General features: G+C 34.2%; 1 protein-coding gene across 2 annotated transcripts in view; it reads right to left on the bottom strand.

Annotated features, from left to right (window-relative positions):
* Positions 1–24,145, bottom strand: part of LOC114340580 (la-related protein 1B) — a 241,811-nt gene that overhangs the window by 78,585 nt on the left and 139,081 nt on the right. For both annotated transcript variants that reach the window (XM_028291346.2, XM_028291345.2), the window contains 2 exons: positions 14,562–15,115; positions 5,571–5,760 (listed from right to left, as the gene is read on the bottom strand). In XM_028291346.2, coding sequence (XP_028147147.2) covers positions 5,571–5,760; positions 14,562–15,115 — 744 coding nt within the window. The remainder of the gene's footprint in view (positions 1–5,570; positions 5,761–14,561; positions 15,116–24,145) is intronic.

Consider the following 24,145-nt stretch of genomic DNA (forward strand, 5'->3'; position numbering starts at 1 on the left):
ATCTTAAAATTATCTGAGGAATCTCCTGTCTTCGTTTGTCGGTAGAGTTTCTGGACACCCTGTATATAAATGTACCGGGTGTCCCAATAAGAATGGCTCTCGGCCATATCTCAGGAACTGTTTATAGCACAGCTTTGAGAAAAAAATATTTATAACAAAAGTTGCCTCGGGAAAAGCCTGGAAATTATTTTTATGATTGTAGGTCCACCGCTAGAGGGCGGAATTGAATATCAAAAATTAAAAAATCAAAATTTTACAAAATTTACCTAATGAAACGGCACTGGAAATCCAATCATCATATTCTTCAAAAAATTTTGCGCATATTTGATTTCACAAGTTTAAGTCTAACTTTGCAAATAAGAGGTGGGGGTGAGTGGGAACCTTCTTATGAAAAAATGGCTGTAAGTCCGGTATTGCTAAATCGAATTTTTATTGGTCTTGTTGAAAACAGCTCTTTTTTTGTCAATGTAAGGGTCTTATTTTCGAAATAGCCTAATAAGTAATATGCCAACTAGTAGGCGTTATGTAATAATTTTCGGAAATCTAGTTTTCTTTGGAGAATTATTAAATACAAGTATGCATTTTTAATCCTATATTACAAAATTAGAACAAATTAGCAACATAATACCGAAAACCGCATGTCGATACCTTTTTTCTATCTCGAGATATCTTAAGAAACGTGTAAATTTTAAACAACTGTTAATGTCACCGGTAAACGAAGTTAAGGAAAAGTAGTGTGCTATGGAAAAAACAAAGGAACATTTTTCAGATGTAATCGTATATAATTAATTAAAACAACAATAAGACAAACAACACTGTAAAATATAACAAAGAAATAAAAGCAACTACTTATTTAGTGACGACCTAAATGTTCAAATTGTTGCCCATCATTTTCGATGTAAGTATTTACTCTTTCAAGAGTAGATTGAACAGCAGTCTCAATTTCTGCTTTCGCAATGCTTTAAATGGCATTTCGTATTCTCTAGATTCTAGATCATGTTTTCTCAAGTAGTGGGACTAGCGGAAAAAACAAGGTCTTTAATCCGTCCCCATAAATAAAAGTCTAAAACAGTTAAATCTGTTGTTATTCAATCTACTCTTGAAAGAGTAAATGCTCGCATCGAAAATGATGGGCAACAATTTGAACATTTAGACAGACGCTAAGAATAAGTAAGTAGTTGTTTTTATATTTTTGTTATATTTTATAGTGTTGTTTGTCTTATTGTTGTTTTAATTAATTATATACGTTTACATCTGGAAAAAGTTTATTTGTTTTTTCCATAGCACACTACTTTTCCTTAACCTCGTTTACCGGTGACAGTAACAGTTATGTTTACAATTTACACATTTCTTAAGATATCTCAAGATAGAAAAAAGGTATCGACATGCGGTTTTCGGTATTATGTTGCTAATTTGGACTAATTTTGTAATACAGGATTAAAAATGCATACTTGTATTTAATATTTTCCAAAGAAAACGAAATTTTTGAAAATAATTAAATAACGCTTCCTAGCTTGCATATTACTTATTAGGCTATTTCGAAAATAAGACACTTACATTGATGAAAAAGAGGTGTTTTCAATAAGACCAAGTATGCAAAATTCGATTTAGCAGAACCCGACTTACAGCCATTTTTTCATAAGAAGGTTCCCACTCACCCTCACCTCTTATTTGCAAAGGTAGACTTAAACTTGTGAAATCAAATATGCGCAGAATTTTATGAAGAATACGATGATTGTATTTCCAGTGCCCTTTCATTAGGTAAATTTTGTAAAATTTTGATTTTTTAATTTTTGATATTCAATTACGCCCTCTAGCGGTGGACCTACAATTATGAAAATAATTTCCAGGCTTTTCCCGAGGCAACTTTTGTTACAAATATTTTTTTCTCAAAGTTCCTAAACGGTTCCTGAGATATGGCCGAGAGCCATTCTTATTGGGGCACCCGGTACATACAGGGTGGGGCATTAGTGTGACAAAGTCCAATTAATCGTTTCTTGTAAGAGATACGAAAAAAAAATTATTTAGATAAAAGGTGGGGCACAGATAGGACCATAACTTAAAAATATTTTCAAATATACAGGGCCACGTATTGACAGGGTGACACAAACTTGTTTTTTTTTTAATGGAACACTCTGTATATTTTTACATTTTTGGATTGTCCTCGATGTCTTCTTTCATAAAATATAGGGTTTTGTAATATTATACGAGGTAGTTTAAAAGATAATTACGTCTTTTTCTTAATTTCGTACCAACATTCACACCTTATAGAATTGTAGTGATTTAACATTAAAATTTCTATTTATGTTCAAACAAATTTTAATATAGTCTAATATTGTTAAATATTATTAATATAGCGAAATGTTTAATTTTAGTATACACGGTTGGACGAAACTAGGAATGAGTATTTTCTGAGTTTTCTTAAATGGAACTCCCTGTATTTTAGTATTGTAATGAAATGATATTTTATGGTACTTTTTTATTTCTTAAGCATTCCCTATACCTAAGTGCTTTAATTTGCGAGTTATTCGTGATTCTTTAAGCCAAACATTAAGTGCAACAAAAATTACGTGAAATTTTATTAGGTGGCCGTGAAAATATTCAATCAAAAATAACTTTTCGAAAAAAAATTCATATTAATCTAGACCAGTGGTTCCCAACCTTTTATGTATGGCGACCCACCTTCTGATCTTTTTTCCTATTCGCGACCCATCCCTCATCCATAACGATATATATGTGCGTTATTCAGCTACTGTAAGAGCCACGCCGCGACCCACCTGAAATCAGCCCGCGACCCACTAGTGGGTCGCGACCCACCGGTTGGGAGACGCTGATCTAGACTGATCCTTTATTTATCGATATTGGTTGACATATCAAAATACCTACGTAGTTAAGCTTGCTGGTGCGTAAAATATTAATAAAAATATACAATATTCTACCTAGTTGGCCATGACACTAAATTTGTTTAAACATTTGACATTATACTATTTTTATAGTTCCTGTTTTAGATCAGAAAAACAAACCATATATGAGAGATGGATGCTGCTAAATGAACCGGAAAAAATAATGGGAAACTGGCAAAACTATTTCACAGAACTCCAAAATAAGAGCGAAATACAAAAGGAAACAAACCATGAAATTGAAGATGATCAGATCATAAAAGGTAATGAAATAGTAGACGAGCTTGCTAAGAATTCCACGCATTCTGGTATACAAGAATATATTTTCACTGTCACAGATCTAACCAAATTTCATAATGAAAAAATAAACTATAACTGGAAAGACAGATGGAAAGTATTGGCGAATACTTCAAATAATCATTATTATAAGATTCATCCTGTGTTACCATCCTTAACAGAATTACCACATATATTTCAATATAACATAACTAAACGATCAGCTGCAACTATCGTTAGACTAAAAACTAGTCACGGTGCTGTTCCAGCTCACCTGGCTAGATTCAACATTATCGAATCAGGAAAGTGCTCATGCGATAATATTTCCCAGTGTGATATTAATCACATCCTTTTTGGATGTTTTAAGAATAAAACGCTTTCAGATATATTTTCTGAAAACCTTGTAAAAAGTAAGGTGCAACTTCCAGCAAACATAACCCATCTCCTGTCACTCAATCAGAAATCAATATTTGAACTCGTATGCAATCATCTATACGCTTCCGGATATATAATTTAGATTTGTAACAGTCAAGTTTCAGTTCGTAAATATACCATAATTAATAACTTATAATAGGATTATATTAATATGCAAAAATCTGTGGCAAATGGACTAGTTTCCATGCCAAACATCACCATCATCATCATCAAGATGATCAGATAGCAATAGAAATACCCACAGAGCAAGAAATAGAGAACGAAATAAAGAGCCTGAAAAATAACAAAAGCCTAGGAATAACAGAAATATCGGCCGAAATAATAAAATCAGGAGGGAAAAGACTACAGAAAGAGATATATGACGCGATATAAAGAATATGGGAAGTAGAAAAAATGCCATAAGAGTGGACCATAGCAAGGATATGCTCTATACATAAAAAAGGTGATCGAATGCTATGCGAAAACTATAGAGGCATCGCACTACTAGAAATAGTTTACAAAATCTTTGCACAAAGTATAAGAACAAGGCTAAATCAATATTCGGGCAACATATTGGAAGAATACCAGGCAGGCTTTAGAAACAACAGATCAACGACGGACCAAATATTTGCCTTAAAAGAAATACAGACTACCTGTTACGAACATAAAATAGTACTATATGCTTTGTTCATAGACTTTAAGCAGGCCTACGACATAGTAAACCGACAGCAGATGTACGAACTGATGAAAGAATTGGGGATACCAAGTAAAATTGTCAGGATGGTAAAGATGACGATGGAAAGCACAACAAATGAACTAGCATGGAAAGGTAAAGGGTAAACCAAGGAAAGAATAATCAGGAAAAGCAGAATAAACATGCAAGAAACGATATTTAAAAACGGCCACCAATGCATAGCATTTGCAGATGATCTGACACTATTAGCAACAAGCAAGAAAGAACTACAAAAGTTAATAAAAAACAATAACAGAAGCCAAAAAATTGGGACTTAAAATAAATGAAGAAAAGACAAAGTATTTGATAATGGGAGAGATCCAAAACGAAAAAGAAAATAACATCTTAGTACAAATAGATGGAGAAAAAAATACTCGTTCAAAAGAGCCAAAGAAATTATTTACCTGGGAGCCAAAATAGATGAAAATGGTCATGAAACATACGCATGCGAAACGTGGGTGCTCAAAAAGTCAGAAACAGACCTTTTAGAAAGATGGGAGAGAAAAATGCAAAGAGCAAGAACTATATAAAGAGCCAACGATCACGACAACGATCAAAGCACAGCGAATACGATATTTGGGGCACATCCAGAGAATGGGAAGTAAAAGAATGCCAAAAATTGTACTCTCACGAAGACCAATACAAAAGAGAAGGAAAGTCAGGCCAAGGAAAAGATGGAAGGACAGTGTGTACGAAGACCTGAAGAAAAGTAACATTCAGAGATGGAAAGAACTAGCATTGGACAGAAGGGAATGGAGGGAGGTGGTGAAGGAGTGTACAAAAAGACTTAAGTGTAATTAAATAAAATTTATAAGTTATGTAAGTTATATTAAGTTATTTATTATTTATGTAATCAGAAATGTAAACATTTTAGCCCTAGGCCTACAAGGCCTGTTACGCTTAATAAATAATAGTACTCAGAGAATGCATGGTGCAGGGAGAGATGTTACCTAGATTGTGTCCCAGAGAGGATACAGCCTTGACACGGTATAGGGAGACTGCCATGCACACCAGTTGACTCAGAAATTAGTGACTCATATTACTCATATACCATCTCAGAATTTTTTAAAGAAATCTTTTTTGAGAACGGTTTCCAGAGTGCAAATTGAAACTTTAATCATTAGTTAATTAAAAATATAATTTTTATTTCACCAATAATTGTTGCTTAATCCTAAATAAACATAATACTTAGATGAATTTATATAATGATTTAACTCAATCTCTTTTTGTTAATTTCTTTATCTTACCTTAAAACCTGCAGTCAACTCAAGTTTGTCGGATGAACTAATAGCGTCAACAATCAGTGATACATTGTTTGTTAAAGCTTGAACTCGGTGAAAAGAAGCAATCAGAGTGACAGGAAGGTAACCTTCAGAATCCATTTTTCTTCTCAAAAAGAAATCTCTATTTAAATTATCCTCGCTGAAATAATATTCGCTAAAAAGAAATATATATCACTTAAAACGGGATGGTTCCCGGGAGTTGGCTATATACTATATAGTTAAAAAACCTTTTTCTACGACCGTTTAATAATATGCTCATTATTCACTATTTTTGAATAGATAATAACACCCATTACTTTATCCGCGAGTAATAGTTCATTACTCACGGGTTGAAGTTAGATTCAAGTGGTGCATGGCACTTTTAATATACCTACTTATTATTAGAAAATAAAATTACTTAAACTTGTTTATTTAATAAAATAATCAGTGTAATTTATATCAACAATTAACTTCCAAAAATGTTTAAAGGATTTTTAACTGTAACAATGGGTTAGTATATTTTTTACGTTTAAATTTCAACATTTGACATTTTAAGATTGACGTTATGAAAAGGTAAACATAAACATTTGGGTACTAATTCCGTAAAAGGGTTTACGGATGTGAAATTTATATCAATGAATTCTATTTCACTTACTGTTGATTGTACAATAGATTTTTATTGGGAGCAAACGTTCTTTTTCATGTAATTGCCTTAAAATATGTCATATTTTTAAAAGCCACCGCCATATACCATGACACTAATGACAACTACTGTTTCATAAACTCAAGAAGGGTAATTCTAACAGTGTGGCCATAGTTATATAAAATGTTTTCCTATGAAAAATAAAATCTTTCGATTTTAAATAATGTTAGTAGTTGAAAATTATATTTGTCTACTAATCCAAATAAAAAAAGGTCGTAGAAAAAGTATAGTATTCTACTCGCATGTAATGGCTATTACTCACTCTGATGAATTACGACACTCGCCTACGGCTCGTGTCGCAAACTTCATACATACAAACATACTATAATATCGACTCCTGTTGTAATCTTTAATTTTAATTAGGAATTAAAATTTAAAAATCTAAAGGGATTACATTAATGTTCAGAACGAACCTTTTCAGACCCATCAGTCCATCTTCAGTGAACTTTGTACTTGCTAAATAGCCTCAGAACTAAACAGTGGTTGGATTTAACTTAATAGTTACATTATAAAATTGTGACTTATAGCCGATGAAAGCGGATAACTTTCCGGGAACATGAGGTCCCTACTCGAAAACTGAGGTCACATAACCTAACCCTAACCTAACCTTAAGGTTGGCAGGCTAACGCAGACCAATACGTACATGTGACCTCATTTTTCGGGTAGGGACTTCATATTCCCCGAAAGTTTTCCGTTTTCATCGGCTATAAGTCGTTAAACTTCTACAATTTTACTATAATGTAACTATTAAGTTAAATCCACCCACTGTTTGGTTCTGGGGCTATTTAGGAAGTATAAAGTTCACTGAAGATGGACTGATGATCCCGAAAACGTTCGTTCTGAACATTTATGTAATCTCTTTGGATTTTTAAATATCAATTCCTAAATAAAATTATACCAATTATACCAAACAATAGTCTTTTACTTCGATGTTAACGTTTTTTAAATATAAGGTGGAGTGGGGTAAGATCGTAAACGGGGCAAGTTCGTATTATCTCTAAATCTATCATAAGATACATTTAATTATACAAGTTAAGAAGTAAAAATCTCTACTAGATTAGTATGAACTGATTGACATAGATGTCTCTCACTCAGAAGTAATTCTACCACTATTTTGCCATTTATAAAATGTGAGTACATGAGTAGTAAACTATCTAACCTAGAGCTGTTGATGACAGTGCCGGTATTTAACAGCAAATTTGGTGTCTTTATTTTTGATAAGTATTAAAAACATTGCTTAAAGTTTACGTTAAAGAAATAATTCCTTTCGATTATTTGAAATTTACTGGAAAAAGCACTACTCTGGTCTTGCCCTGCAAATATTAGTGCACGGGCAAGTTCGGCACGGTTCCCGGGAAGGGGGGTTATCGTGGGAGGTCCTGTCACTGGGAATTTTCCGGCGTCAACTTATTTCTTAATGATTCTTTAGTCAAAATTCACTGAGAGCGAAATCGCAGCACGTTCTTTTTTTAACTAAGCGTGAAATGCATTTTTTCTGCACAAAGCTCTACTATTTTACATCGTTTAAAATTCATATTGTATTTCCAATATTTTTTTTTCTTTCAAAAACTATCAGAAGTAGTTTTGGGAACATTAATACATTAGCCTGAATTTTTTTCAGATTTTTCTGACTACTCTAAGACCATTTTTTGAGACTTTGAAAATGATTTTTTCACTTTTTTGACACTTTTAAACGCTTTTGAGATAGTGCTCTTTTTCCGGGTGTGAGTATATAAATATACTATATTCAACTTAATGATATTATTAGTATATATATAAACACAAAATACAAGCTTAAATTAGGCGCCAATTTGAAAAATAAACTAATATACACTCACGGACAAAAATTTTGCATATTTTGAAATTAACGTGTGAAATAAAAAAAATTGTGCTGCCCCCAGTGTCATAGAAATAGGATTTATTTTCAGAATCCGATGATTTAATGTTTCATATAAATGGTATAATCGGATTTAAATTTAATGTGGGCTATATGGTGGCCAATATAATTTTTAAATTGAATCTCAAGGTAAGTATTCACTATTCTACCGACATTAAGACCTGCGCCATGGTACACGAATTTGTTATCCAATATGGCTGGTAAATGGCAAAACATGATCTTCTAAAATGTTTTTAATGTACATATCAGCTGTCATTCACCTAATCACCTCAACAAGTTCAGTATCTCCTTACCAAGAAATACCACTACATAGCACTATGCCGTCACCACCAAAATTAACCCTCTGTATGAGGTTACATCTGGCATACCGTTCACCATATGGAAGCAAGATTTACAAGACTTCGTCTACAGAAGAGTTGGCGAACAGTATGTCAGTTGTAACCTCTTACAGTACGTTAGTTTTGGTGGTGGCGACATAGTGCTACGGACTGGTATTGCTTTGAAAGGACATACCGAATACGTGAAGGTCATTAGGCGAATGTCAACTGATATGTACATTGAAAACATTTTAGAAGATCATGTTTTGCCGTTTGAAAGCCATATTGGATATGACATATTGGTGCTAATGCACTTCTTCTTGTCGTTAGCATAGTGAATACTTATCTTGATGAGATTCAATTTAAAAATTATATTGGCCAGTATATAGCCCAGATCAGATTTAAATCCGATTATAGTCATCATCATCATCATCATCAGCCCATAGTCGTCCACTGCTGAACATAGGCCTCCTCGAAAAACTTCCATTCAGATCTATCCTGCGCTGCTGCAATCCAGTTGGTACAAATCCTCTTTATGTCGTCAGTCCATCTTGTGGGTGGTCTTCCCGGGTTTCGTCTATCCGCTCTCGGTCTCCATTCCAAGATTTTTTTGGTCCACCTATCATCTTTCATTCTAGCGACGTGTCCTGCCCACTTCCATTTAATTTTGGCTATGTGTTTTATTATGTCTTCTACACCACTTCTTCTACGAATTTCTTCGTTTCTTACCCTATCTCTTAACGTTATGCCCAACAATGATCTTTCCATTCTACGTTGCGTCACTTGTAGTTTTCGTGCAGATGTCCTTGTTAGGGTAAGTGTCTCTGCGCCATATGTAAGAACAGGCAGGACACATTGATTAAAGGCTCTTCTTTTTAAGCTGATAGGTATATCACCTTTAAAAATATCACGTAGTCTTCCATATGCTGCCCATCCCAGAGTTATTCTTCTTAGCAGCTCAGCAGTTTGATTGTCTCTGCTAATTTTTACCGTATGTCCAAGGTATATGTAGCTGTCAGCAACTTCAATTTCGACGTCTTCTACCTTTAAAGGATGGCTCGGAACTAAATTCGTCATCATTTTGGTCTTTTGGTAATTAATATTTAGACCTACTTTACGTGCTGCATTGCGGAGTTCATTCAACATATCATTGGCAGTTTTTAGGTCATCAGAAATCAGAACAATATCATCTGCGAATCGTAGATGACTGAGCATCTCACCATCGATATTTATTCCTTTATTTTCCCATTCCAGTGATTTCAAAGCATGTTCAAGTACAGTAATGAACAACTTAGGCGACATAGTATCTCCCTGTCGAATACCTCTCCTGATATATATCTTATTGGTAGGACCGTGCAGATTTATAGTTGTTGTAGCATTTCTGTATATATTTTCTATAATATTGGTGTACCTATGATCAATTCGACACTCTTCCAATGCCTTAAGTAGTGCGGGTAATTCGATAGTATCAAACGCTTTATGGAAGTCTATAAACGTTAGAACTAGAGGTCTATTATATTCAATTGATTTTTCAATCAAGACTTTGAGGCACTGTAGGTGGTCATTTGTACCGTAGTTGGGGCGAAAACCAGCCTGTTCTTTTGGTTGGTACAGCTCAAATTTTGCTTCCAATCGATTGGTTATTATTCTGGTGTACAGTTTGTATAAATGGTTGAGTAGAGAAATTGGCCTGTAATTCTCTAGGTTCATGTTGTCACCCTTCTTATGCATAAGAATTGTAATTGAGTTATTCCAAGCTATAGGAATTTTTTGGCTATACAAGCAGAGATTGAAGAGGTCTTGTATTTTTTTCAGAAGAGAAGTTCCGCCAAGTTTTATAGCTTCTGTAACTATTCCATCATCTCCCGGAGCCTTGTTGTTTTTCATTTTTTGGAGTGCATATTGTATCTCATCTTGACTAATTTCTGGAATATCCTCAGATCCCTGGTTTTGTACCGTGTGTCTATTTTCTGGATTTATGACATTGTTAACTTGGTTTGTGTATAATATAGTGTAGAACTCTTCGACTATTCCTAGTATTTTCTGTCTGTCTGTTGTTATCTCACCATTTTTATCCCTAAGCTGGAAAATTTCTTTTCTACTTGTCGTCATTTTTCGTCTCATTACCTTCATGCTCCGGTTTTGCTCTATAGTCTGTACTATTTTTTCATGTTTAAATTTCCTAATATCTCTTCTCACAGCTTTCGATATGTCTTTATTGAGTGCCCTAATGGTTTGTGGATCAATGTCCCTTTCACTTTTTAACTGTCTTCTTTCTGTTATTTTGTGTTGTGTTTCTAAAGTGATCTTTTCATCTCGTTTGGTCTTTGGGCAAAAACGTGCTTGTGCCAGTTTAAGTGTATCAACTATTTGTTTGTTCAACTCATCGACATCGTTTGATATTATGGTGTGATCAAGAGTGTTATTAATGTAGTCTCCAAATGCTGTTTCGTCTTGTGGGCGTGTCCAGTGAAAGTATTTCTTTTTTAATATATGGCTTCTATCTAAATGAGTTGGTATCTCAATGGTAGCTCTAACCATCCTATGGTCAGTGTTTGTCGAGAATCTATTAAGAACGGTCACATCTCTAAATATAAATTTTTTATCTGTAATAAAATAATCTATTTCGTTGCGGGTATTGCCGTCTGGGCTCCTCCATGTCCAGCGTCTGTGTAGCTTTTTGTAGAAAAAGCTATTCATTTGATAAAGATTATTCTCTAGTAGAAATGACAAAAGCATTTCACCTCTCTCATTTCTACCCGGACTTCCGAAATTTCCCAGAGATATTTCCGATGCATCTAACTGTGTTCCCATTTTTGCGTTGAAATCACCACCTATGACAGTGTAGTGGGCATTATTTTCTCTTATGGCTTCTAATATATCTTCGTAAAATTGTTCTACCTCTTCGTCACGATGGGTTGATGTTGGTGAATAGACTTGTATGAACTTAACAGTACATTTTTTATTTAACTGTATATTTATATAAATTACTCTCTCAGATATTGCTTTTACTAACACCACATTTTTGGAGAGTTTCTTGTGTATTATGATGCCTACTCCTCCTACAGAGATGTGTTCACTTCCCATATAGTAAAGTAGGTGACCAGAGTTTAGTGTTTCGAGAGACTCTCCTCGTCTTCTTACCTCACTGAGTCCGACTACGTCCCATTTAATGTTCTGTAGTTCGTTTTCTAATTCCAGTAATCTGTCTTCCGACATCAGGGATCTAACGTTAAGCGTTGCAACTTTCATCTTAAATCGCTTTGTGTTTTTCTCAGGTTGTGTCAGAACTTTGTCCCCCCCAGAATCCGTGGGACAGACTGATAGATCAGTGTGAGACTCTGGGTTTTGAACCCTACTCACCTGGGGTAATCTTCCTTTATTATCTGACATTTCATTTTTCGAGGGAAAATGGCAATTTAAAACGCCGCGCTTGCCATGCGTGTTGGCGAGTTTAAGAGGAAATAATAGATAGTGTGAATAAAATAGTGACCCGTCTGCCCTCGGAAACCTAATAGCCATTCGGGGTCGGAAGAAAACAAGAGTTAGCCAAGGGAGGCTGATAGGATAGATCAAAGAACATTTCACTTAAGACCAGTTGAAGAAGAGTGAAATGTGAAGGCCCTCATGACTCGCCAGGTGCGATTCATGAGCGTATGAGTATTTATGCATATTGTGTTCCCGCTCATACATCGGGGTAGTGACTACAGGCTGTATGGCTCGTCCAGCATGCCATAGCATGTACAACTGGGGGCACGATATACTGCGCTGCAAACCTCGTACCCCCCGAAGTCCATGGCCTGACCGAAATATATATATACATATATATATATATATATATACACATATATATATGGTTTTTATTTACTGTGAATTTTCAAATAATGTCGTTTTAAATTAGTTTTTGCAGTGTATTGGTTTAAACAAATTTCACACTTGAACGGTTTTTCTCCAGTGTGAGCCATCAAATGTTCTTTAAAATGAATTGCTTGAGAAAACTGTTTAAAACAAATTTCACACTTGTATGGTTTTTCTTCATTGTGAATTTTCAAATGTCGTTTTAAATAAGTTTTTGTAGTAAATTCCTTTAAACAAGTTTCACACTTGTACGGTTTATCTCCAGTGTGACTCATCATATGCGTTTTCAAATTAATAGCTTGAGAAAACTGTTTAAAACAAATTTCACACTTGTATGGTTTTTCTTCATTGTGAATTTCCAAATGTCGTTTTAAATGAGGTTTTGTAGCAAATTTCTTTAAACAAGTTTCACACTTGTACGGTTTATCTCCAGTGTGACTCATCATATGTGTTTTCAAATTAATAGCTTGAGAAAACTGTTTAAAACAAATTTCACACTTGTATGGTGTTTCTTCATTGTGAATTTCCAAATGTCGTTTTAAATAAGTTTTTGTAGTAAATTCCGATTATAGTATTTATGTGATACTTTAAAAAATGGCATTCGGAAAATAAATTCTATTCCTATGATACGGGTGGGCTTAGGATAGCAGCACAAAAAATTTCATTCCACATGCATATGCAGTATTTTTGTCCGAGAGTATATATTAATGAGATACGTATTTTTGCACTATAGATATTACAGGTAGAAATTCGATAACATACATAATTATAATATTATATTATTTATTTATTATATAAATAAATATGCAGATATATGTTGACCGCAAAATATTAACAATTATTATTAGAGATATTAGATGTATAATAAATTGGCAAAGTGTTACAAAATTTTTTTACTGAAAAAGAAAACAATTTTTGTTTAAATAATAATATTATTATGACATTATAATACCATTTTAAATATGCGTTCCGTTATACCTTTTTACGGCACTAATTTTTTGTCGAATTCAACGGCATGGTTATTGAATTTCTACCTGTAACACCTGTAATGCAAAAATACATACCTCTCTTATACCTAGTTAATTTTTTAAATTGGCGCATAATTTAAGCTTGTATTTCGTCTTTATATAATATATACTAATAATATCATTAAATTGAATAAAGTATATTTATATACTCACACCCGGAAAAAGAGCACTATCTCAAAAGCGTTAAGTTTAAAACTGTTAAAAAAGTGAAAAAATCATTTTCAAAGCCTCAAAAAGTGCTCTTAGAGTAGTCAGAAAATTCTGAAAAAATTCAGGCTAATGTATTAATGTCACCAAAACTACTTCTGATAGTTTTTTTAAAGAAAAAAATATTGGTAATACAATATGAATTTCAAACGATGTAAAATGCTTACGGAATATAAAGCTTTGTGCAAAAAAAATGCATTTCGCGTTTAGTTAAAAAAAGAACGTGCTGCGATTTCGCTCTCAGTGAATTTTGACTAAAGAATCATTAAAAAACAAGTTGACGCCGGAAAATTCCCAGTGACAAGACATCCCACGATAACCCCCCTTCCCGGGAACCGTGTCGGAGCATGTAGCGGGGTAAGACCGGACTTGTGCTTTTTCCCGTCAATTTTAAAGGTTTTTTTTGTACTTTTTATGGTTTCTTGCTCAAATTATTTATTTATAACCTTTTTTTAGATCCAAAATGGTTAGATATTATGTTAGAAAAACGAACCGAAGAGCGTAATCAGCAGAAACAATTAAAAGACCATTGATAGAAATTCGGGCAGGACATAAATGCCATGTAAAAAACCATTCCTTATATTTAAATGTATAACTTTTAAACTAAGCAACTTATTTTAATCTGACAAAAACAATTTCATAAATGACGGATTAGTAATTCCGATTTTGTCCCATAACATATGAAGATAAATTTCATTGAGTTTTAAATAGCTGTTTGTATGGGGCAACTTCGAATAGTTACTGTTTTTTTTTAATTTTTTACAAAAGTTCTAATTTCCAATGTAAATTGGTGTTTTTGGCAATGCGAATTATAGCGTATTAATGTTACTTCACGTTGATACCAAGAAAATGTTAAATATTTGAAATATAATTTACAAAAAAATTATAAAGTCAAACTTAACGAAAACCGGTCCGAACTTACCCCACTCCACCTTATAATTCACTAAATAAAAAAAATATACTAACATTTGGTTTCGAACATATTCCTTGATGGTAGGCCCATCTAGACTTAGATAGCTATTACTATTGAAATAATAGGTTCCCATATATGGCATGAAGGCTTGTCCATCAGCTAAATCTCCAATCTTTCCTGGAAATTCGTGAGAATGGTAATCAAGATAGTCCAAGTTATTTTGTCCTCTGTTATTTTGTCTATTATTTGCTCCTCTCCTACCACCTCGCTGCCTGTCGCTGCGATTCCTAGGGTTGGATCTGGAATGTCGACCACTTTGTGGGTGTCCGTTGAGCTCTCTCTCAGCTCTCCAATCTTTATCGCCCTCACTAACCGTCGATCTCTCGTCACCAGCTCGTTCGTTTCGCCTGCGTTCGTTTTTATTTGGTTTGCTCAAGTCTATTTCTAGGGGCACCCATTTGTGTTTCATCGGTTTTCTTTTGTCGTCACCTTCCTCCAAGTTTTGTTGATGAGTTTGGCGATCCTTGTTAGTTGATGTGCCTGCTACTATAGCTGCTGTTGTAGTTTCGGGAGCTATTTGACTTACTGGGCCCAAAGATTTGCGAGGCTGTAATATAAAATATTGGTATTACTATATAGAAGCACGAATGCGTTATTTTCATTAAAAATTTATGACATAAATATATTATATGACAAATTGGAAAATAAAAATAAATATTTCAAAACCCATAAAAAAGGTATTTGAGATAAAGTGCCTGCTCCCATTGTTTAGTAATATACAGGGCGAGTTGTGAATTTTGACTGAAGTTTCTATTCTTTATAACTTTTGAACGATAAGTTCGTTGTGTCTCATATTTTGGTCAAACGATACACTACTATCACCTAATCAACTGATTTATTAAAACTGAAAAAAAAGCAGGTCCGGTTTTAAAAAATTAGTTCGTTTTGTTAAAAATAAATGAGAAGACGGAGTAAGCATACGTGTACTGATCATGGGTATTGGAGACCAAGATCCGGCAGGAAACAAGTCAGGGCTTTTCAGGTCGTCAACCAGCGAAATCCCTGCCAGAAAAAGAAAAAAGCAGACCGTCAATTTAAAATTGGAAAGTGGAATGTGACCAGCATGTTCGAATCCGGAAAAACACACAATGTAATCCAAGAAATGAAAATAATTAACATCAATATTTTAGGAATAAGTGAAACCCGATGGATAGCAAATGGAAAATGTCAAGTTAGAGACCATACCTATTCGGGTAATAATGACACACAACATCGACATGGAGTGGCAATAATACTGAACAATAAAATCTCACAACACGTCCAGAATTTTCTACCTTTTTCCGAAAGAGTTATGCTACTACAACTAAAAACGAAAGACAGAAAAATTAACATAATTTAAGTCTATGCCCCAATGGCCGAAAAAGAAGACGAAGAGCACGTGCCGCCACAATAATAATGGGTGACCTGAACGCCAAAATTGGAAAGGGTAGCACAGGTAATGTAGTGGGAAATTTTAGATTAGGTAATAGAAATCAAAGAAGAGATAGGTTGATACAATTCTGCCAAGATAATGAGACGATTGTTACGAACACGTTCTTTGAATTACCTAATAGACGTTTGTACACGTGGAAATCCAAGAGATAATGAACATCACATAATGAGAAATCAAATAGATTATATAATGATCAAAGAAAGATATCGGAATAGTACTTATTACTGCAGTCAAAACACAACCTGGAGCAGATATAACAAACGATTATACCAAAGAAATCAGAGTTAGAATAGAAAAAGCTAGAAGTGCATTCAATAATATGAAACAAATATTATGTAGTAGACCACAGCCTAAATCTTGGAAAACGAGTACTAAAGTGTTATGTATATTCTGTTTTTTTTTGTATGGTGTGGAGACATGGACTCTTAATAAACAATGTCTCAATAGATTGGAAGCATTTGAAATGTTGACGTATCTAAGAATGCTGAGATTCTCCTGGACAGACAAAATAACCAATGAAGAAGTACTAAGAAGAATAGAGAACAGTAGGAAGATACTGGATTCCATCAAAATAAGAAAACTACAATATCTGGGTCATATAACACGTGGTGACAGAGATGAATTCCTAAAATTAATAATGCAGGGAAATATTCAAGGAAGGCGCAGCATAGGTAGGAGAAAAATGTCCTGGCTGAGAAATCTTAGAGAATGATTTGGATGTAGCTCAACTAAAATCTTTCGGGCTCTGGTGTCAAAAGAATAGCAATGATGATTGCCAACCTTCCTCGCGGAGATGGGTTGGCAACGGGTCTTCCACGTACAAAAGAAATAAAAAACATCGAACTGTTTAAAAGTTAAGACGAATTATGTTTCAGTCAAAATTCACATCTCGCCCTCTATATTATTAAACAATGTTCATATCCACCTATACTAAGTTTACAATCAAGATGCAGTAGAAATAAACAAGCCAAGACACGTTAACTGCTACTAGGAGCACTCCCAAATAATAATTTACATTGTAAATCCCAAATCATGATTTCCAAAGTTTGTACATTGTAAATTACGACTCGGGAGTCCTCCTAGTAGAATTTAACGTGTCTTGGTTTGTTTATTTCTACTGCATCTTGATTGTAAATTTAGTATAGGGAATAACAAATATCAACCACAAGACGTAAGGGTATGTACTGTTCTCATGACTCAGACATAATTTTCACAAAATCCAGAATATTTTCTTCATTCGCTTTGATTTACGATGAAGATAACATACTTGTACTCAAGTATGACAAGTTTTACTGCATTTACTGATTAGTTTCGATATACTTTCCTGATAATTCTTATATCTGCTACCAGGACAATTCTGTTGAAAATTTTCATCAGTTCATTATGTAGTTATATCGAATAGTTTTTTTTATAATTTATAAGCCAAGCAAATATGTTACAGTTGATAACTTTGGAGTCCCTTGAAGATTATGACTGAAGAGGCGAATTTGTTGTGAAAATGATGTTTCCTGGTAAAACGAAATTATATTTTAGCCACGACTGTAATGTAAGAAGTTCAACACTCATTGTAGGGAAACCGCACACCAAAGAAACATGAAACGTAAAAGGGGTGATACACACGCGAGTAAGTACGCGAACTTATGGTTCGCGACCTCTTTCGCGCGTGTATCACCGCAAGTACTCGTACTTTAAGTCCGCCGAGTAAGTACGCCGTCGATCCAACAAGTTTGAAATCTTACTTGTAACCCGTACGTGTATCACTGCCACGAGCCACGAGCCTCGAGCCATCATGTTATTGCGTTTAAAGTTACACTTATATTTTCACTAATTAAGCAAATTGCCTAGAAATAATTCAACCGTTTATTGTTGAAAGGAGACAAGTTACATTTTATAAGTTTTGAGAAAACCGTAAAACACTATTTTAAGCTATACTAAATTATTTTGATTATTTGTTTTTGAGTAAACCTAATTATTTATAGGCTGTTTTATCCTCCTGATGAAAATATTACCATCTTATCTATGATATTTTGTTTGTTTATGCCTACCTTGTATTAAGTGCTATACTTCACATCATGATTTTGACAGCTTACCACACTTATAAAAAATCAGATTATTCTTCTATTTAACAAAACCTGATCAAAAAAATAATCAAACTCTACTAAAAAACATAAGATTTCAGCCAAATTAGGTACACAGAAAATAAAAAATTTAACCACGAGGACAGTTTCTAAATTTTTTGCTACCGACGCGACGGCGACCGCGATCTTTAAAACCGCGTACTTTAAGTCTGCCGTGTATCACCGACGGCGAGCCGAGTAAGTCCGAGATCTTTAAACCCGCGTACTTAAAGATTGCGTGTGTATCACGCTCTTAAAACATGAAACGTAAAACACGTTTCATGAAAATAAAACACTGCTAAACAAATAGAAGTCCGCCTACCAATGAAACGAGTGTGATTCATGCTTGTGAAACATTTTTATCTTCGGGAGGCCGCACATCAAAGAAACATGAAACGCGAAACATGAAACACGTATCATGGAAATAAAATACTGCTAAGCAAATAGACGTCCACCCTCTATGAAACGAGTGTGATTCATGCCCATGAAACATTTTTATCGTCTTGAAACGTGTTTCATGAAATAGGTCGTGTTATATTTTTCGGTTTCAGTTTCATTGTTTTGGACAATTAATTACGTACGTAAAATGAATGCCGACCAATATAATTTAATATTGCATTGGCTTCTGTGGTGAAGCAGAACGAAGAGTTGTACAATTATAACCTGGAGAGGTACTCGAATAAACAATAACAAGAAAATATCGTTTTTCTTTAAACCAGGACCCACAATAAAACAATGTAAATGTTTGGCAAGATGATTATTTAATTCGTTTGTAACCAATATATACTATGGTTATAATTTTTGGACAGTAATAATCTAGAAGTCAAACAATTAGGAATGCACGTCATAGATTTAATGACATCATAACCCACCTGTACAAACTTAAAGGCAAACAAATTCAACAAATTTTTCCTCATATATGTTTTTTCGCTACCGTCAAGTTTGGCAGGACAGCGCTGTTGCCAAATAAAAAACACATTTATTTACAAAGCTGCTACAGCCTACACTGTTTCTCTTGGTCTTTAAGAGTGAAACAAAGATTAGCCAGCAACATTTCTTAAAATTAACGCCTAATTAAACCTACCATACAACAAGACCAATCAAGGATAGGGCAGGGAAAGTGAAGTTGATGAAAAAATAAACTGTTGTTAAAATATAAACCAAATAAATAAAATGTAATTTGAAAACAATAAATTGACATTATATTTAACCTCCGATATTATGACAGACGGCAGTTACAATAATTTTCAATGTCACTAAACCTAATAATGACGTCATATATAATCGTCACTACTTCTAGCCAATAAAATGCTCACTGTAATGCCGCGTCCGCATTGGTAAATTTTTCGTGCGTACCAGCTGTTCGTCGCAAATATTTGGGCGCTCGAAGTAAATTGTGCTAGTGTGGACGTATTCGTCGCATAAATCAGACGCAAGAATTTTCGACGCACACAACGCACACGCTCCATCGGTTATCGTTTTCGAGCGAAGATCAAATGATTTGAGCACCGAGTCCTCACTGATAAAAATTTGCGACGCAAATTATTGCGACGATTCATTAGTTCAATACGCACGAAAAATTTACCAATCAGGAATGGCGTGTCAAAATATCTGATTATTCCCTATATATTTTTTCAAAAATAATAGGAATAAAATAACGGCCGCGCCATAATAGGAATGGCGTGTCAAAAAAATCTGATTATTTCCTATATATTTTTTCAAATTTAGAATATGGCAACAAGGGGAAAATTACGTGCAATCTTTATCGTTTGACTTCTAGTTTAAAAGAGTTGCCACAACAGCAATAACCTCGTCATCATCACTTTCCATTGGCGACTATACAAATTTTATTTTTGTTTCTTTAATTAGTATATAACATGAAATAGTTTCATTCTTCACAAGTTATTTGTTTCATATTTTATGTTTCACGTTTCTTTGATGGGCCTTAGACAGTAATAAAAGAGTTGCCACGACAGCAATGACTTCGTCAGCACTTTTCATTGTCGACTATACAAATTTTATTTTTGTTTGTTCGATTAGTGTATCACATGAAACGGTTACTTTTTTCACAATTTATTTATTTATTTCATGTTTCACGTTTCATGTTTCACAGTTCCATGTTTCTTTGATGTGCGGCCTACCTAAGGGTACGAACATGCCGAAGATACATGGATGAGCGCGTTTTATACTCCGGTCAACTTACGCATCCGAGGCTACAAAAATTACCATCAAGCTGAAAATTCGCAGAATTGTTTAAAATACCATCATAAAAATGAAATCTAAAAAGTCCTCATAAATCCGACCCCTGCTAAAAATTTTACGCCGGGTCAAAGGTCACCAAATATGGTTTTAGCGATTTTCAACGAAACGGTAAGTTTGATCGTAAAATTAGTTCTAACAAAAAATGTAGATTAGATAATTATCTATAAAAAATGCCTTATTACTTTTTTCCTGAGAGCCACCGTTTTTGAGATATAACGATTCAAAAAGTGGTAATCGTCATAATATGCGCACACGTTTCCACACCACCTTTGAGGTAGTGTACTTAACGCGTTTTTTTAACGTGGTTTCCCCAGTAGGCCTATTCCACGGATCTGTTATGATTCTGTTTAATTTAAAGCTATTTAATAATTGATATTGGCAAGGGTTAAAAATGATAAAAGTTATATAAAGCGGTATAAATTAAAAAAAAAGGGAAATTTATCAAACTGGTTCATAATTTTCTAATACTTCTGCTTCCCTTGTTCTTCTTCCTCTTCTAGTTTTTCTTCTTCTTTTTCATCTTGTTCTTCTTCTTCTTCTTGTTCATGCTGGGTGCAAGTAAATTGTCCCAATAATGACACATCGCATGGCTCCTCGATAGAATCAAACGAATCCTCAATTGTTGGTGATTCAACATTGGAGCACGACCGGTTTAGACAATTAGTGCATGCTACCGAACAAAACAGTCTAACTTTTTTGCAACCACATTTAGCGCTACATCCCTTTTTACAGTGGCAAAAAATTGTGTTCAGGAGTTTTTCCGGCGCAGGGGGGAGTAAAGTTTGAATTGGTTCTAATGAACTGTCGACTAATTTCCATCCCCAGTCTTTTGGATCTAGCTGATAACCAAGCCACACTTGAACTTGGTAATATACCCGACAAAGATGTTAATGAGCAGCCGCTGAGGTTGGAGGAAGACAAGATAGCTGCACTTGTTTTTTGTTTCGAGTACTTTTAAAAAAACATGCATATCGAAACTGATCTAAGCACGTAGTTTTCTTAGGCGCTCCATACATAGAGAGAAGAAAGCTAATTCCGTTGGAAATAACTTCTTGTGGAGTTGAATTAGTTTTTTTAAAAACTTCAGCACATTCAAGTAAATCTTGTTTTTCAACATTTAAAAAACAGTCGTTTAACCCCTCCTGAAAAATGCAGATGTCGTATCACAGCCAGTTATTGCGTGTAAAAATAGTATTTAATTTGACATTTTGCAAACGTAGATAAACTTTTCGATGAATATATTTCCGATTGGTTTTGAGCTTTTCCAGGTTTTAAAAAAAGATAGTTTTTTCGATTGGGGTTCCACCAGTGAGTAATACGAGCAAGTCTACATCTTCACCTACAACAATAGTTGTATTTGTTAAGTTGAATTGCTCTATGGCTGTTTCAATTATCATTACGTCAGCATCATTATTAGCTTGTTTTACCGATATATTTTCAGCAATAAACTTAGCTTTCAGCATTGAAATGAACCGAGATTTGTTGTGAGTATTTGCAAGAAATTTCTGTTGAGTAGTAGATACTGTCATAGATTGATCAAATAAAATATTAGAAGATGAAGATGTTGCTGAAGTTCTACGACGTTGTTCTGCAGCTCTAATATTTCTCGTAAAATCATTATAGCCATCAAATAAAGTTGTCTTTCATTATTATGTTCAAACCCTTCTGAGAAAAGAATAGGTAGGGCGATTAGATTAGCCGACGAACGTGTTTATTCCGACAAAACCCATCTTTACAAATTGAACTAAGGCGCATAAATAAAAAGTATTATTGTAAGGTAATACTTTGTCATATTAATTTACTATTTTTGTTGGGATTAAGCCGTAAAATTCAAATAATTCTTATTATTTTCGCGTTACATTCACTTTGTAAAGATTTTTTTGTTGACACTGTAATATAATACAGCTTATACATTGCATCCCTCGGTAGACCGCAAGCTGTATAGTAGAAACATTATCATATTTATAATCTTATATTATTATGTGTAATATAAGTTAAGTTGACCGATAGAATATTATGTTTACTTGTATTACAGCTTCAGTATATACCTGGTGTACTAACTAATACATATATTATGACGATTAGAAGTCTTTCAACTTTTGAATCGTTGTATCTCAAAAACAGTGGCTCTTAGGAAAAAAACTATTAAGATATTTTTTATAGATAATTATCTAACCTACATTTTTTGTTAAAGCTAATTTTACGATAAAACTTGCCGTTTCGCTGAAAATCGCTAAAAACAATATTTGGTGACCTTTCACCCCGCGTAAAATTTTTAGCAGGGGTCGGATTTATGAGGACTTTTTAGATTTCATTTATGATGGTATTTTGAACAATCCTGCCAATTTTCAGCTTGATGGTAATTATTGTAGGCTCACTCCTATTTTTGAGTCTAACTAGACCGGTCTATTAGGTCGCGATCGCGGTCGAGGTTTACATCGATGCCGAGCAGAACATACCTTTCAGTGTTCTTTGCGGTTTCCATATAACCAAAACTTGTCGCAACCTGATTACAACAAGAAATGAATAAATACACCAGCCGTATCTCCAGCGAATGTCACGTGGTTTAAAAACCACCAATAAACTTTAATTTACCACGGGATCAGCAGCTCGATCGCGATGATGTAAAACAAACTATTTTGTTTTGGCATCGACATCGCTGTAAACCGCGATGATAGGTCGCGAGGGTGAACGGGTGCCACACCCTTGGTATGTGCGATCTCATAAGAAAATGAAGGTTTGTTGTGACATCGATGTAGCGACCGCGATCGCGACCTACACCGCGCACATCCATATATCTTCGGCATGTTCGTACCCTAAGGTGTTCACCTGTAATCTAAAATTCAAATACTCTACGTTGAAAGGTTTGGCTGTTTTATAAACATTTGTTTCATTTAAAACCCGTATCGAACTCTTATCAAAAAATAAATTTAAAACTTTTTATTGTTTTTCTGATAAGTTTCAGGAACTTTTATTTCTTTAGATAAGTTATCAAGTAATTGAATTGTATTAAACAATGGTATTTGAATAGCAAATAGTCCAATGACAGTAGCCTATTGGGATAAATATCTTGATTTTTGTGAAAAACGTTTCTAAAAAAAACTTCCCTTAAAGGAAAGACAGCTATTTCATGTTCTATAGACGGTGTCCACTAACTAGATCAAAGCTGAGATGTCTATAAGTCGAAAAATATACTAGTCACAGATTAACTTATGGTGATTGGGACACTTCATTTTAAAAATATAAAAATATATCAAAAATAAACAATAATAAAGAAAACAACCAGATAGACCTATAACCAGATGTAACAAAGTAAATGAACCAATTTGTGGCTGTAAACAGTAAGGCTGTAAACATTTGCGGCAAAATGCAAAAATTGCATGCGAAAGCTGCATTCTTCACCTTTAAAAGGCATTTTTATTTTTGTCAATTAACCTTCGGATGACCAAGCGGGGGAAAGTGTGACCCCAGCGTATGTTTTTCTTTAATAAATTCAAATGTATTTTCAATTTTTAACTCATTATTTTTTTAAAAATTGAATAACCATTTTAAATTTCGGTGCAAAACGAAAATACAGCCGAACCATATTCTAGTCCAATCAGAGAGTGCATCAAGCACCTCTACCGGTTTCGAAACTTATTAGTCTCTCATCAGGAGGCACATATGCTGCTCTCCCTGATCCAACCAAAACAAAACCCCAGCGTGCAGTCCCGGGTTGCAACGAACGAAATGGCATAGAAGCCCTAGCGGCAACTGCTACAAGACT

Source organism: Diabrotica virgifera, chromosome 10, assembly GCF_917563875.1.
Source record: "Diabrotica virgifera virgifera chromosome 10, PGI_DIABVI_V3a".
Lineage (NCBI taxonomy): Eukaryota > Metazoa > Arthropoda > Insecta > Coleoptera > Chrysomelidae > Diabrotica > Diabrotica virgifera.